This window comes from Eleginops maclovinus, chromosome 19 (assembly GCF_036324505.1).
Source record: "Eleginops maclovinus isolate JMC-PN-2008 ecotype Puerto Natales chromosome 19, JC_Emac_rtc_rv5, whole genome shotgun sequence".
NCBI classification, from domain to species: domain Eukaryota; kingdom Metazoa; phylum Chordata; class Actinopteri; order Perciformes; family Eleginopidae; genus Eleginops; species Eleginops maclovinus.
The window spans coordinates 7,962,334-7,980,108 of record NC_086367.1 but is presented as its reverse complement, the minus strand read 5'-3'; the positions used below and the strand labels follow the sequence as shown (position 1 = coordinate 7,980,108).

The 17,775-nt window shown below is 40.4% G+C and overlaps 1 protein-coding gene across 6 annotated transcripts in view; it reads left to right on the top strand.

Moving 5' to 3' along the window:
* daam2 (dishevelled associated activator of morphogenesis 2) overlaps positions 1–17,775 on the top strand; it is a 98,642-nt gene that overhangs the window by 47,622 nt on the left and 33,245 nt on the right. For all 6 annotated transcript variants that reach the window (XM_063908748.1, XM_063908744.1, XM_063908743.1 and 3 more), the window contains 3 exons: positions 2,493–2,582; positions 10,891–10,965; positions 15,742–15,836. In XM_063908748.1, the coding sequence (XP_063764818.1) occupies positions 2,493–2,582; positions 10,891–10,965; positions 15,742–15,836 (260 nt within the window). The remainder of the gene's footprint in view (positions 1–2,492; positions 2,583–10,890; positions 10,966–15,741; positions 15,837–17,775) is intronic.

Sequence of the window (17,775 nt, the reverse complement as noted above, 5' to 3'; positions counted from 1 at the left end):
CTACACTTCATCTTTCCTTTCTCTGATTCAAATTAAGACTGGTCCCCCTTCTGCTACACTAAAAACTAAATGAAACATGCATTTTAAAATCTCCTGATGCATTAGCCCTCGGTCCACCCTGCCACTCCTTTCCTGTTTTCCTGTTCTTGCTGCCATACTTTGCTTTATCCTCATATGTCTTAAAGCTTATGCAACGGCCTTATGTAATCATATACCTATTTCTAAGTGGAATTGTTGATTCCTCCGATAGCTTACCTGCTCTGCTAAACTGTTGAACCTGCATGTCTGGGACATCTTAATCCTAATTTTCATTGCTGACGTATATCCTGCTCTCATATAACTTCCAAATGAGACCGTACATTAAGAGGCCTGGGGAGAAGATATCGAGAGCAAGAAAGGAGCAAAAAGAGATCAAGTACCGGGCTCAGCTCCCATCTGGTTCAAATCCAGGGGTCTCATTCTCACTGATTTCCCAACCAACTCCAAGTATCAGCTCATCCAAACAGCAGCAGCTTGGACAGCAGGGCTTTGACCCGGCAACCACACCACATGCCAGAGACGAGCTGGCTTCTTAACCTCAGTTTTAAAGCCCGGGGATGTGGAGAGAGTATCGTAGTCCAACCCAAAGCTAAAATCTGTAAAGATTGAAGGACAGATAGTCAGTGGTTAGATGTTTAGCTGCAAAGATCGCTAGCTTTCTTCTTGAGAGCACACAGGCCACAAATAACAGCACACTAATATCAACGGTATTCATTTTTTTGCAGCAGGTTAGGTAGACTGTAGATGATAAGCTCTGGTTGTGAGTCACAATTCACCCTTGAATTCACACTGCTAAGATAAAATGAGGCTTTGACCAAAGATTCAAAGCGTCTTTGTGGTTTATATCTGTATTAGACCCCCTTGAAGTTCACATCCTTCAGATTTTTCCTTTTTTGCCAAAACCACAATCATGCTGCTGCTGGTTCTCCCATTGAAAGCACTGTGTGAGAGATGATGTCATTCTTCATAGTGTCGGGTACTTGGAATGTGGGCCACCTCACCCTACCCTGTCCAGCTGAATGGATGAAAACAAACCCTGTGGATCTACTGGCCGGCTTTAAGGGGCCCCACCTCTGGCACTGGTAGCCATCTTCAGTTTGGGGGGCCTTGGAGGCCCAGCACTTCTGTCTGACGTCATGGTAGCAACCCCATTATGATGAGATTAGTTTGAGGCAGAGCACAAAGCTCTTCACGCTATGGCATCTCATCCTCCATTTTTTTTATACTGATCCATTTCCAGGACTGCACAGCCCCTTTATTTGTTCTGTGTCCTTCCTTTATTTCTCTCATTCTCCCTTCAACTTCAATGTATCCATCTCTTCTCTTTCCAAGACTTCACTTTTTCCTTCCCTGCACACAGAGATTCATTTCCGGCCCTCATATGCATTTCAAAAGGTGCAGGAGGCTCCTTGTACTGAGCGGAAGAATTGAGCAGAGCAGCAGAATGAATATTAAAACACTCCTCTGTGGTCTGCGGAGAGCAGTTCTCAGTAAGACAGTGGGGGGGGTCAGACAATCAAATGTAGCTGTGTAAACTCAACTCATCCAATGATCTGCAGTCACTGCTCAAAATCTTTGGCACCGTATTGATATAGTGACAACAACAATAAAGGGATAGTCGGATTCTGTACCAAAGCATGGGGCTGGTAGTATTCATGTGTCTCCCTGTGATTACTTTGGAAGATGACATTCTGGGATGTGGAGTGACTGCCAACCCAAACACTATGACAACCCAGTCAGTTTCTAAAAGGCTGCCTCACAAACATCTTATGTCACAAACATAAGATGTTTTATTGAGGCTTATTAAATGCCACATAGGGTTGTGATATGGAGTTGATAAAGTATCACAATTTTGTTTTTACCCAATGCTATTGTGACAGTATCATGGAGTTTACTGTTGTGGCTTTTTACAAAATATTTACACAGTGAGATTTATGATAAATAATCACGAGTAATGTGACTATAGTGGGTAAAGGTAAATAACAGAACAGCTAGAACAGTCGTTACTGTAGCACAGCCTTTAAAACCAGGAAAGAACCACTGCTGTATCGCAATATCCAAAAATATTTATCAATTTCCCAGGCCTGCTACCGCCCAGCAACCTGAAAAGCAAGCAGAGTTGACTGAGTTTCTTTCAAGCAGCAGGGCTTAAAGAAAGAGGCGCTAAAAAGAGATCGTTTAAGACTGAGGATGAATGAATGTAGAATTTATGACAAAAATAATTTGTTTTTTGCAGTCTAAAAACATTTCCACATGTTCTAGTAGAAACCCTAACCATAATACGAACCTGAAAATGAGCACAGTATGTCCCCTTTAAATATGATAATGTTCATTTGTAAGGTTTTGTTGATATGCTATAAGAAGTTAATCCAATGTAAATGTAATTCAACAATGTGTGCAATGGTTTAATGACGAACACTGTGTGGATAAAACAGTCCCCTTTGTTGTTGCAGGATGAACTGGACCTCACGGACAAGAACAGGGAGGCCATGTTCGCTCTGCCCGATGAAAAGAAATGGCAGATCTACTGCAGCAAGAAGAAGGTAAGTTGCTCTCTGCTGTGGTTTAGTGTTCATCAGCTCTAATCTCTGGCTGGCCCTCAGTTGACTGGCTGCCTGAAGCCACAGTTTAGAGCTAAACTGTCAGTAATGAATGTTATTGAAGGGCACAGCCCATTTTAAATCATGCCAGCCCCCTTTCCAGCTCCTCTTTGCAGCATTGACATAAACATGTGCCCATGTGACTCCAATATTTTCAGGCTACAGTGCATTGTTTCAATACCCTCAATCTCCAGATCTCCCTCCCAACATTGGAGAAAGTAATTTTCCTGTGCTGTTTAAGAATTGTCAACATAGCATCGGAGCACTAGAACATTCTGGTTAGCCCTCTCTTTCACCCCTCTCCCCTCGCCAAAACATCTCTCGTTCTCTTAATACCCTTCAGCGTGTCTCTCCACAACAACTCTGGTCTCACTTTGTGGTAAAAAATCCAACAGGATATGACATTGTGCTCAGAGAAAAAAGGGGAATTGAGCCCCCCTCTCTCACTCAATAGTAAATTGAATAAATAGCAATAAATCCTCCCTTGTGTCTCTTTGCTAATTTGTTTTTTGGCTGAGGTTTTTCTGTTGGAAACAGGGACGAGGATCGGACCCCTCCTTTCTCTTTCCATGGCAGGCAGGCTCGGCTTAGCTGAGATGATAGGCTCTGACAACCTTTTTAAAAAGGAGTAAACACACACGTGTGTGTGTGTGTGTGTGTGTGTGTGTGTGTGTGTGTGTGTGTGTGTGTGTGTGTGTGTGTGTGTGTGTGTGTGTGTGTGTGTGTGTGTGTGTGTGTGTGTGTGTGTGTGTGTGTGTGTGTGTGTGTGTGTGTGTGTGTGTGTGTGTGTGTGTGTGTGTGTGTGTGTGTGTGTGTGTGTGTGTGTGTGTGTGTGTGTGTGTGTGTGTGTGTGTGTGTGTGTGTGTGTGTGTGTGTGTGTGTGTGTGTGTGTGTGTGTGTGTGTGCACCTGCATGTGTAAAAGTTTGTACTTGTATTGAGGCCAGCATTGAGTTACGAGGAAAAAGAAGAGCGGTGGAATTATGGTGTGTTTAGAGGGATGTCAAGGCGAGGATGGAAGCTGGAGCGCCACACCAGTTTACAAGGAAATGCAATACGGGTAAAAATAATTCAAGAGGAGGATGTAATATTTATTTTAATACATTGTGATAACTTGCAATGTGCTGTAGTAGAGGGAATGAGTTGTTGGCAGAATGTCAACAATTCTTGAAGCCACATACGAGGAAAAAGTTCAATAATACTGCTAGTATCAGTTATTAAATATTTTACTGAAGCAACCACAGATGTTTATGAAGACTCTTTGTACTGTAGCATAAGCTAGTGGAAACCAAATTTGGCAGCAAAATATTGGAACAAAGAAAGATTTGCATTGCACGCCTAAGCCGGTTTTAGAGGTAGGATATATTAGTTTGTCATTCCTGCCCCACTCCTCCCAGTCAGAAATCATTTCCTCTCCGAGGCTAAGGTAAAAAAAAAAAAAAAAAAAGTCCAGGCCAGGAAACAGAGAGCAAAACCCGGGTAACAGTGCACAGCGGAAGGACACAGGAAAACCAAACAAACCCCTCATTCATGGATAGAGACGGCGTAATGGAGAATGATGGGGAAAAACACCTCCGTGCAATATCGGAAAATAACCTGCATGTCTGTGTGAGCATGAATACTGTCCTTACGTGCAACACACCCACACAAACATGAAGAACCAAAAAAACTCAGGAAAAGATGCAGGTTTTTCAAACATATCCCACACACACACACCACACAGAACTGCCCTGTGTGCCTGAAAATTACAGCATGACAGTGATTTTGAATGGGGAGCAGAGGACAGCAGAATTTCCCCCAGCCGTTCCTGTCGGCGACAAACACTGATCCCCTTGTTTCCTCGAGCCAAGCGACGGCTCCAGTTGTTGTGGTTAGATAACACTTGGAGGGAGCAATTGAGGGCAGGACAGACGGACAAACAAACTTTGTTCACCTGCAACACAAACTGCACATTTATCGTGAATCACTGCGACTTTGCCAGTTCCACTTGTTCACTGGCTAGTCAAAACCACATATTCCAAATCTAATGAATCTTATGTTTTCACAGAACCAGCTTAATATTTACATTTCAATACTGGTCAACTTTTATATGCAGAGTTTTCATTAGAAATGCTGTCTAGTCTTACCCAATATGGCCTCCTTGTGTCTGTATAATCAAAGGTGGTTGTGTCTTGAGGGAAACCCTCAATTTAAAAAACTTCTCGAAAAACTCTTTGCAGACTTGTTGCCCAACGAACGATCCATACCTCCATCAACCCATTCAGACCGGATCACGCATCTTTGTGTGTTTACCTTTAAGACCGGATCACGCATCTGTGCGTGTTTACCTTTAAGACCGGATCACGCATCTATGCGTAGTTCCCATTAAGGCCGGTAAACGCGTCTGTGTCATTTTGAGCGGTGTCGTCTTTTTCGAGGCACGTGGCCAATTATATGTTATTATATTATACTGTGATTTGCTGAGATACTCTTAGGGCGAGTGACAGAGATGCTTAGGGATTTTTTTTAAACTCATGTGACTAATAACATGCGCTGTGATTGGTCGAAATAAGCCAACACGTGGAGTATGTTTTGGTTGAAAATGTTAAACACCGTGCTAGCGCTCGGTCATGGCTGACTCAAGTGAAGGAAGTGATATTGACGAAGTAATTGATTCGGATTTTAATGAAAATATGGAGGATGACACAGGACCAGATTTAAATGATATCCCAGATGATTTAGATGTAGATGTTTATTGATTTTTTTTTTTTAAATGCAGTTGAAGATTATGGCCAAGCAAGTCAGACAAGTTGAAAGCCAAAGAAGTAAGCTCTCAAATGCTTTTTATCTCATGTTTTATCTGCTATAGAGCCTGAGAAATTAAGGTTTTAGTAGGCGTTGAAAAATGTGGAATATTTTTCTGAAAACCCTCAGGTTTTGAGAGGGGGTTTACAGAAAAGGCCTTTTTTAGCAGGCGTTTTAACCATTCAAGGTCAATGTCCAACCACTATCCCATGTTGAGAGCTTCACAAATATTGTGTCACCTTTCTATACACCGTCATATTTTAATGAGTCTAGAAGTGAATCTTGGATTCACAAACCTCTCAAACTTTTGCCAGACTTGATGCTGGAAGGGCTTTTATCAACCTAACGCTTAACAATTCCCGGTCAATGCCTAACCATAATCCTTTATCGAGACTTTCGCAAATCTTGGGTTACTTTTCAAGACACGACTAGCAAATGGTACACAATTCCTTACTCCTCACAGGGGGCCTCAAAGGGGAGCTAGCTTCCAGTGGTTTTATTGGCGTGGAGGTGCTAAAAGAACCTAGATATTGAAGATAATGTTTAATGCAACTTTAATATTAAAGTTCAAGATTTATTGAACATATAAGCCTCCCAACATCAAAACTCTAATAATCACATACGCTCCTCTTCTCACTAATACCAGTCAGCAATGATGTAAGGGAATTAGCGTAAATATGGTCTCTGTGTACCATGACTAACTCGAACATCTTGTCCGGGCCTTCAAGCTTTATATAATCTGACCGTATCTGCACCTCTGATCTCAGCCACCCAGTCAGCCACAGCCAGGGGGTTTGGGTGTCTGTCTACTGTATGTGTGCGTGTGAGAAAGAGTAGACATCATTCTCGGTAAGCGTGAGAATGAAGCGACGGCCTGTATACATGTTGAGTGTCCAATGAAACAATTTGTTGGCGTGAGTAAATCTCTGCATGAGTGAATTGCATTCCTGTCTGTGATGGGTGTGTGTATGTGTGTGTTGTTTGTTTGTGTTTTCAAGCCTGACTCGCGTCCAGCCGCCTCCAGGTAGAGAACACGATGTATCATCTAATAGTTCCTGAAAAATCGTTCAGTGCTGGGAGCCAAACACGGTCTCCTGACTCCTATTAGTAGTCCAGCACTGAAACACACGCTGTGTTTTCAGCCAACACTCACACAATATGGCCCTTTATCAAAACACTGACACACAATATTTTCTACTGTCCTAAAGTTCCCTAAAAAGAGGATTTTCTGAATATAATCTTTGCTGTCTGAAATCATCCAAACATGTGGTTCTTTATCTCTGTGAGTGGAATTCCATGCTTAACGTGGGCGGCCTGATCGTCCCATATGCATCCACACATTCTACCCTCTCCTAACCTTGCAGCAGCTTATGTTTTGTCATACACATGCGCTTTATCCCCATCACTTAAACTAATGTGACCCCAGGCAACTATTTCTGCTTGAGCATGCGCTAAAACGTGTGTACCTGTAAGAGGCGGCAGGCGTTACATAATCGTCCAGAATTCAATATCCTGTCCATTTCCTGCCTTTCTTGGTGAGACTCTATATCCCGACTTCCATAGATAAATATTCCCTGCAGAGACATTGGCTGTGTGGAATGTTGGACAATCCCAATGGCTGTGCAGACGGGAACGTACTGTGGTGACAGCTGCAGCATCGAGTGCAGAAAAACATAAATATACATAGATGATAGCTAAAACATCCCAATGTCTTGCTGTAACACCATGCTGTTGTAGTTAGCCCATGTGCTACTCTCAGTGCTATACAGGGATTTCAATGTAAATAATTTGGTGCATGCAAAAGGAATATTATGTTGGTGCAGTGAAATAGACACATTAACCTCATTGTCAAGCTTGTGCTCATTTGACGTTGCCAAGGAGATCATTAAAGTTTGACATACTATAATTCAGAGTCTCTTTGCTAGAGTATTTAGTCTTTATATCTGGTGTTTGCTTCTGAAAATTGCCTAGAGGAGTCTTTTTTTTGGTCCAACACTGATCTGTTTTATTTAATATTTGCTGACTGTCTTTTGTTTTCCATTTTTAACGCAGTTCTTTTGTGTCCTTTCTTTATTTATGAAGTGTTCTTTGTGAATCTACAGTATTGCATTTAGTTCCGTGCATCTTACCGATGCTCTCGGTAAGCGCCCACATTACAGTCAGGGTCCCCCAGGGGCCCTCTGAGCACATGGGAACAAAGTTTGAGGCGCCTAAGGAGCACTTCAATTGCCAGAGAAACTGAAGAACTCAAGGAAACATGTTTTCATGTCACTGAGAGCCGATGTATAGATTCTGGCAGAGAATAGTTGGACTACCCTTAAAGAAGTAACTTGGCTGCCAAAGCCCACAGACTGAAAAACAAAACAGTTGTAACATCTTTGTTGATGAATTGTTGTTCAAAAACTCTACAGCAATGTCTCGTTCCAATCATAATGAACAGGTCACTCAATATACTCAACAGACGTTGTTTTGTTTTAGTTTTTCCGGGTGAACTGTACATTTTTATATATTAGGAGTCAAGCAAACAGTAGAAACCTTGCATGACACATCAAAAGGTTTACTGGCCATTTGAGTATTTTGACTTTCTACATCCTGTTGTTTTGAAACCTTGACTTGAAATGTATATGTGCATAGGTTTATTGCAATCTGTGAACTCAATCATTATTGTCATTCAAACCTTTTGAGGAGGTTTGAGATCTGTAAGGCGGCTTGTCGCATGACAGCGGGGGAGCTGAAAAAGTAATTTTATCTACTCTTTCAACAGGTGCCTCTGCAAACTCAGTAGCCTGCCAAAAACACAGAGAAATATTCTTGAACCCTGGCTTTAGTCAAGTATTTGGCTCTTTGGAGAAACGATATATCCCTCAACAGATGGTTGTAACAAGAGGCAACACCTTACGGAAATATACCTGATACACTGTTGGGGATTCCTGTCCTCGTATGCTTGCTGCAACCTGGATTGTAAATCATATTTAATGTCACCAGACGTGTGGAATTTACAGTGTAGTGTAAGTGTGTAATTGCTGCAATGGAATGATGGGGCTGACCTTAAACTGTCGCAGCGAAGCACGTGACTGGTATCTGAGTAGTATACTCAGTATGCATGCTTATAAATAATGTTAAATGCTATGATACACATGTGTATACACTCTCTCTATTCATATAAAAAGCCTCCTGTTAGCACTTTTAATTTGTTAAAGGTTCCACTTATTTGGAGTCTGGCTTCTTATCCAGAGATTTGAATACCACTCAACTGTGATTCAAAAATAAGATCACTTCACTGTTTTAGAAATGCCATTAAAAGGGCAAATATTCAGGAAGTGTATAGACTGATAAGACCAGAACCCCTATAACTGAGCTCTTGTAGCAATCATTTTTCATTTATCTGAAAACAAGAAGAACATTACAGTACTTTACTCTGGCTCGTGAAACTGGCAGAGTAAATGTTGCATTGGACTCGACCTGATGTTTCTGAGGGCGTGTCTGCCACTGTAATTGGACTGAAGGGCCAGAGAGAGGCAGTTAAGTTGTTAATCTCAGTGTCAGGATCTGTCTGGCATCCCGTCCCGAGCGTGTCAGCAAGTATAGTGGAAATGACGGCCAGCTTGAAAACACAAGCTGAGTAGTACAGTGACTTCTATTGTTTTTGCCCTAGGTCTTTAGCTTGTGCTCAAATGCTGGCACAGGGTACCATAGATTAGAAACAGTGGTCTTAACTAGGCTGGAATCCACATCGAACAACTTTATACTCCAACCCAAAAAGTCGTTAGTGAAGCTGCTGGAGTGTATAGGACTCACAAATCAGTGGATTTTCTGTTTCTGTAGCTCATTTTTACGTCCAGACTGGAAGTTCATTCGGTTAGTGGTCATAAAAAGAGGGTTTTATGTTCTGGGGACAATCGATTGAGGCCTGTCCCAGAATGGAGTTTTTCTGGCTTAATTAACAGAAAATGTAATTAGCTTAAAGCTGTGTTCTACCACCATGCAAGTATTGAAGCTACATTTCATAGATGAAGGGATTTGGTGACAGGAAATATAGATTTTCTACACCAAAAAGGAGCCCAGTGAGATTTAATAAGGTCTTGCTGCAGCATGAACGTCCTTGTGGTTAATGAAGTTGTTGCATTTGAAGAGAGTAAGCTATAAGAGAGCTTAGTTGGCTCTGATGGCTGCAACATATTGTCATTGACAATATCTCATCAATCTGTGTGCAAAGCATTATTAGAGTATAATGGCTTTTATACAATACGTATTACTGTTAGCTGATGTATTCCCTATTTCAACTGATCTAACTGTAACTTTCCACTCCTACAGGTTAGGGCAGGTATTCAAATCCTTGTGTATGATTGGGATCTCAATAAATAAAGTAGTTACAGGGTCTTTGGAACCCAAAGGTTGGTCATTGCACTGCTTTTACATCACATTTATTGAAGACATTTTTTAAATGCCCTCTTCATTTGTGGATCAAGTAAAATGTGGTCAAGTATGTCTGTATTATCTAACAAAACTATCCAATTGTGCATTAATGTTGCATAATGTAAGTTTCCAGCTCTTGCTGACGTGCACACAGTAACAAGAACAATAACAATGCTTTACCAGTGCTCTAAGCCTGGGCTAAACAAGACCAGATGTGAACGAGGAACATGGTCTCTGTATTCCCCTGTGCCTTGGTTGCTCATGGCACCACGCTACCTCCAACTGGCCAGGACAAATTGATCTCAGACAGAGCAATTTGAAAACTGTTGTGGAGTGCTCTTCGTTCCTCAAGGCAGTTCTTCTTACTCTCTTATTGCTCTCTGTCTTTTTGTAATAAAAGCTAGGACAAGTGAATACTCTGAGATGTTGTGACCCAGTTATTGTGGGCTAGACTGCCTTATCCATTTAGTCTGCATGAATGTTGAAGTGCGCAGCTAAGGTAGAAAAAGGAAGAAGTAACTAGGAGTGTGTAATAGTATGAAACTACAAGGGCACTAGGAGAGTGCAAAACGTCCACCAAGGCCGTTTTTATAAGGGAAAAATATTGTGTGTATCCACCCTGTGATTCAGATTTCTGCTCCAAAATGTAATGTGTTCTTCCTTGGACAATGCTACACTATTTCTCTATGTAAATTGGGACAGAAGTCAAACAAACAACCCAACAAGCTGAGCCAAAAATACATCCACCTTGACAGGGGCAATAAGTGTAGTGTTGAAACAAGAAAACCCCTCACCAGCAGCCCTGATTTGTTCAGTACAATGCATTAGGTCGTTAAGAAATGGACATAGTACTGATAATTGTTCAAGACTAAGAACTTTATCCAAGAATGAAGAAGAACAAAAGAAGTTACACAGTTTGTCCCTCTATCGGAAATGTCAAAGGCTCAGCATAACTATTTGTTTTATAATATACGATTTCCTTAAAATAACCATTAAACAAGCAGAGCATTTCTTTTTTAAATTGACTAAATATTTCTTTGTTTCCATGCACAGGAACAAGAGGATCCCAACAAGCTTGCGACCAGCTGGCCTGACTACTACATCGACCGCATCAACTCCATGGCTGCTGTAAGTCTGTTTCGTTTTACTAATATCCCCAGTTGAATAAAATACAGTACATAATGCTTCCAGACAATCTTATATTTGATCTATTTTCATCACATTTTCGAGAAAAAAACATTTGAAAGGTACGTATTGTAAAATTCCATACACTTGCAGGACACTAAAAGCTAACCCAGTTGATAACTAACATTAAGACAATTGTTTTTATTAAAACATTTCTGAAATTATATGTATAGGTATGCAAATGAGGCATTATATTATGCTAACCTTGTTATTTACGAGAAAATGACACACAAAATAAATAATTTTCACAAGTCTGAAAGCAGATATGTTATGGAAGCTTAATAGCCATCTGTTAAACTTGTGAAAACAACATTTGTGTGTGTAGTGCCTGTCTCGCCTCCTCATAATTACTATATAATTCACTTACTGAGCATCAGACCACCACTCATGAGAGGTCACTGTTCACTCAGTCATCCCCTCTCAGACTCTTGGCTCATTTTTTTATTGTGTCCCTGCTGACTGCTCGTTATATTCGCATGGCTACATTCTTGCGCTGTGACCCCGGCATTCACACACACACACACACTGTGATGACAAAAGGCCATTTAGACACTCAGCAGTTAAGTCAGCAGGAACGACTGTCAAACACAAAGCCACAATATTCATTTTTTTCTAGCCACTTTGGCTGCCAGTAGACAGCGTGATGCTTTCAAAAAGACATCTTCTGGCAGTGTCATTTAAACAACGTGTAACTATTATGATTTGATTGTACATTCGGCCACTGACCCTTTTGGGGCAGAGACCTCTGACCCAGAGTCCTTATGTGGACAACAAGTTGGCTCCCTAATGTTTGGAGAGCATAAAACATGACATTTTAAAGGGGCTCTTCAAGGTTGACATGTAAGCATGACATTTAGAGAGTAGCTGGTCATTGGTGGAGAAAGTCCTCAGCCTCCCATGTCAGTAATGGACTTTTCAGCAATTCCACTAGGGCACTTTTTTCTTCTTCTAAATCTACCCAAGCAGAGCAACACTTTATATGTTTACAAGTGGTTCCAAGCCATAAATCAGATAAAGTGATCAACCATAACTTACAATAAAAACCAAGGGTCAACAAAATGAATGGCATTTAATATTTGTTTATTACAATGCTGTTTGTTTTTCTGGCAAAAAAAAACCCTATAGCAACAACCCATGTTAAGGGTTGCTATTTTTACAGCTGTTTTTGTTTGCTGCCTCGACTCCAGGGATGGGAACGAGCTACTTCTGTAGGTACTTGAGCTCAGGTCTGGAGAAACAATTTTGCTGTCATTCTTTTGAAGGCTCAGACGGAAAGCACACACTCACGCAGACATGCACAGTATTTTAGTCGAGAAAAAGTGCTGATTTGTGAGTTGCCAGGAATTTAAAATCCACCAGTGCTGCAGCGGTGCCTCTGTGCTATTATGTGTCAGACACACTGTCAGAGTTATGTTTCAGCCTGACTTTTCCTTTTTTACTGTACCTACTGTGCAAAACAACCTGAGTCTGTAAGTCATGTGTATAAAAATCTTAATACAGTGGAACATTGTGCCAATGATATGAGATATTAGCGTTCACTTGCTTTAGGCCTTTTCTAAGTGTCAGTGCATAAAATTGAAAAGAAAGTGTTTCAACAAAGTCTATTCACATTGAATGTCTATATTTTTCAAATGCATCAAGAAGAATTTAACTTTATAATAAATCAAAATAAGGTTTTGAAGAAAGATATTTTTGCAGTTTTCCTTCCCTTTTTGTTGTCCATTGTTAAAACACCACTTGAGCACAGTGTCCCCTTATTCACCATTACTCGACCATTTGCCTCCTATTCCTGAATATTATTTTAACTCTCACCATCAATCATCCATTTTCTCCAGCATCGTGACAAAAGCGATTTTCAACCTCTGCTCGTCGTCCATGACTTCATGTCCTGGCCTCTTGCCGCGCTCACAAGGGAAGACCCTTTGACAGTTACTGAGTTATTGGATGAGCTCATTTTCCCATTGCCGCCCTGAGAGATAACTGGACAACCAGCATCTTGATGTTCATTCATAAAGTCAGAGCCCTGAGGTTATTCGTTTGTGTGATAATTCAAATTTCCTCATGACTCTGACAAGGGTTTCTGTAGCCTTGCTATGGCATTACAGTGCTTTCAAGTGTTACACCTATTTTTTTTAGCTGTAAACTGATTTTATTTGTTTGAACTAAGCAGTTGATTGAGTGAAGACTGTTTAACATGATACACATTTGTTAAAGTAGCCTACATTTAAAGGTAAACCTTTACCTATGCAATAGGAATGTACAATTTCAGCCAAAAACCAGTAGCTACTTGCTTTTATAGGCTGATACCGATAAGTATACTGACCATTTAAAATGGACTTATATATATATTTTTAAACCTTTGGAATATGTACACCAGAGGGGAACAAAGGCTAACATGAAATGAGCAAAGATGGATGATCTAAATCCAACATCACTCTTCACAAACAATACAAAACAGTTCTGACTCTTTAAATGTGTATTCATTTTTATGATAAAGTACGTTAAAAAACATCAGTTTCAGAAACTGTGAAAACGTCAATTAGTTCCCCCACCATTCTCTAAATGATGTGTAATCTATTTTTTTGAAGATTGTATTCAGAAATATTTCAGAAATACTTTATTCATCCCAAACTACCACAGTAGCTTTTCATTAGTGCTTTAGTAAAACTTGAGCTTAATTACAAAGCTTCTGTTTTGGGAAGTTTTGTGCAGTTTACAAGCAACATCGCTTTGCTGTGACGTTAACAACATGGTTTTCTAACAAACTACCTGGCACTCAATTGAACTCTAACTGTTTAAACAGAGCTGTTAATGCCACGAGTTTCCGATCACATCATTCCTATCCATTTCAGTTGTTAGTTTATAGCCACATAAGAACAAAAGCATATCAGCTACTGCCGTGGAAAAAATTAAGAGACCACTTCAGCATTATCATTTTCTCTTGTTTTATTATTTATAGACATGTCTTTGAGTTAAATGATGATTATTAGTTTTTATTATATTCTTTAAACTGCAGACAATTTGTCTCTGTGTTGGAGTTCAACATACGCTGGAATGGCTGCCATACATGTAGAGATAAAGATTTAAGAAACCTTTGGAGTGGTCTCTTATTTTTTTCTGGAGCTGTATGTTTGAGCTTGTCTTTTGTCAGCTTAATTATGTTTTGTGCCTCTAACTATTTAAATAAATACTTTTTACTTGGCGCATCAGTGACCCACATGGTCTTTATTAAGGTTTTGATGAGCTGCACTCACCCCTCACTGGGTTAACAATGCACCAATGACCAGTTCGAAGGCATGGTTCTGGCTCTAGGGGGCACTTCCCATAATACGGATTAAGGGAAGTACCTTCTGCTGGTTTACCAACAGACTGTAATAGCATCCTCATGTGCGTGTTGGCCAAAAGTTCGGAATTACTTTACAAATAGCAGATGTAGGACGGAGTCATTTGGCGAGACTCATTGACACGGTGAGCTGGCTCGCAGCACGACCAAAACATCCACTCTCCCCAACACTTGTTGTGTCCAACTTCCCATTGACTATGAACATATTCTTGAGAGAAACAGGAGCCAGAGCCTTTGCTTCTTGGCACAGCATCCACGAACCATCTGGACTTGAGGCTAAGTCAACTCGATGGATGTTTTGACTGCACTGTTTCTAGATTAAACACTTGGAGCAGAGATGTTGTGAGGTAGTCAAACATGGGGTCCAACTTCTCTTAGCTACGCTGGCTCAAAAAGTACCGTCTTGTTTTGGAATATTAGCTCAAAATTTTGACCTGTATGCCTTTTTTTTCTTTTGAAATATTTTAAGGACTGGAAAACAGCGTCACATTCAAGCAAATATTTACTCAAGGCAAATTAATTGTCAGTTTTTTGACTAGCCTACTCCACTGCTAAAACGCACACTGTTTGAACCTTAGCAGTTGTCAGTGACTTGCCTTGGAAAAAGCCTGCAGAGGCTAAACAGAAGTGCTGTGGCCCTGACTAATGGGAGCACAGCAGCTCTTTGATGTTGCTGTGTGGAGCCTTTAAGTGATACAGAAATGAATTAACACTACCACCGGTCTAAGTCTGTTTTTTATGATTTGTTGTTAGCTTGATTGGAGTTAATGGGCTGCCTGACTTATTTTGGCACCTTATATAACTTCAAACAGGGAGAACGAAATGGGAAGTGGGAGCTACTAATGAGGCTCTAATTATCAGTGATAGTAATTGGAAAAAAAAAACAATTTAAACCAACATTTTTTTATATTAACTATTGTTGTTAGATGGCTTCCAAAATGAGATTACCTTTGTGGTGTCCACTCAGTATGAATAATAAATCAATACTTAGCCCAATAACACCAGCTTTAAAAGCCAAAATGCAGCAGTATCAATCAGCTTGTCAACCAACTATGATTATTGATTAATAAGTTGATTTTTTACTTGAATACTCTTAATGTTTGGTTTATAAAATGTCATAGAAAATTGAAACTTGTCCATCCCAGTCTCCCAATATCAAAAGTTATGTCTTTGAATATCTTGTTTTCACAGTCCAACGCCCAAAGATAATCAGTTTAATAAGTTATAATACACAATTTAGCAAGAAATCTACAGTTTTGTAGTAGCCAAAGTAGGCATTTTTCTGATGACCAACTAATTAACAAGTCGACTTATCGTTACAGCTCTATATTTTCACAACATTTTATTTGTATTTAATTTCTCTGCATTTTCCACAGATGCAGACCCTGTTTGCCTTTGACGAGGAGGAAATGGAAATGAGGAACAAGGTGGTGGAAGATCTGAAGACAGCCCTTCGGACTCAGCCAATGAGGTAAGAGAATCTCTCTGTCCATTTTAAACTGTGACATTTTCCTCTGCTGCAGGCACCACAGAGCTCTGCATTACTCACTTCTCCTTAAAGTCATGCATTCCTGCTATAGGACTTGTTAAGGTTATGCTGTATTAAATCCAAGTATGTCTCTTGTCATGGCAGGGACCTTAGAAATATCTTCCAATTAAATACGCCCAATTAATGATATTGTTTCTACTCCTGACATGGGCATCCACAGCTGTTATTCTTCTCTCGTCACCACAAAAAAAACACAAGGACATTGGACAGGCCTCTAATAGAAACCACCCTTCTCTCCCCATCAGCAGCTCCTATAAGGCTATCCCTCAGCCCGTGCCAGTTGCATGATGCAGTGGTCTGGACCAAAAGCGTGGGTGTTGAGTTTTCACAAGTGACAGACCTAATGTGCAGAGTGACAAAAACCTGGGGCAGACTCAGTGTCTGGGTCATGTCTGGGTTAAATGTGTGTGTTTGTAGGCCAAGTGTGCGTGCGCATGGTTGTGTTTGTTTCGGTGCATGCAGGGGTATCCAAAACATTATAACTAGAAACACGGCTGGTAAGAAGACACTATATTCCAGATGCATTGCATAAGTTTTGTGCATTTATTCCAGCAACTTGCTTGAGTTGTAATAAGATGAGGGAAAACATTTGGGAGGCACTTTATAAATCTAAATGAATCACGTAACTTTGGACACCAAATGTGGACTTGCATCTGGTTAACTGTTCTGTTAAAACAGCCTTTGTTAAGATTTGGAGTTCAGGAAAAAATAATGCAATGAGTGGAATCCTGTCATGTCATTTACTGTATGTCATAACCCACTATAGCAATAAATCATGCAAATGCACAAACATATTACAATATACAATACAATATTCCTTTATCAGTAACTCTTAGGAGTGGTGAAGCTACTCTTTTCTCACTTGTTCATGTAACTGTAGATTTCCAGAGTTGATGTACAAAAAAGGCTTGTAAAGGCAACATATCTTGGTACTTTGTCTTGAAGAGTTATGAATCTCCCATAGTCAGTAGCAGCTGGTTGCATTGTGTAATTTGGACAATTCAAACTCTAAAGATGGTACATTATCCAAGAGATACATGCTGAATTCAAGCAGCGGGACCCAGTTTCAGGTATTTCAGGTCGACAGTGATACATCTTTGTTTTAAAGGTCTCCTATTATGCTATATTTTAACAATATATTGTAGGGCAATATCTATACAAAACATGTCTGTGAAGTGTTTTGCTCAAAATACCAAACAGATCACCCTTTCTAGCATGCCTCATACCCCTCTATTTCAGCCCTGTTCCTGAAGTGCTGATTCGGTGACTGTCTCTTTAAATTTGAGCAGACCTGAAGCTGGCCACGCCCCTTTGGAGCGTCATGCAGCTCTCTGTCTGAAGAGCAACGTTTCTAACTGAGATACTCAGCTAAATGCTGCTGTGATTAAATGCCATTTTATGTTCCAAACCACATCACGCATTATTTCTGAAACACTTGTTTTCTCAGTGTTTACCACTGGAACAGAGACATTATATGTATAATATATATATAACAGATTTACTCTAAGTCCCTCCTGCAGACCTCCTACACAGACACACAGAGGAGCTGCAGAGGTTATTCAGCTCGCGACTGTATATTGCGGACGATAGGTTGGGACGTGTAACTTGGGCGGGACGTTGCGAGGAGTTCAACATAAAACCAGCCCCCATTTCCGATATGACGTCATATCCGCAGCAAATCTGGAACAGCTCGTTTGTGCCTCCATTTTTAGAGATGTGGGTAAGGAGGAAAAGAGAGAGGGTTGTATTTTCTGACACTTTGTGAGTCTCCTTACACACTGGGGACACATATTTATGTATAAAAGACAGCAAAAACTGCATTTTGCATAATAGGGGACCTTTAACTATTTTTTATTTTATT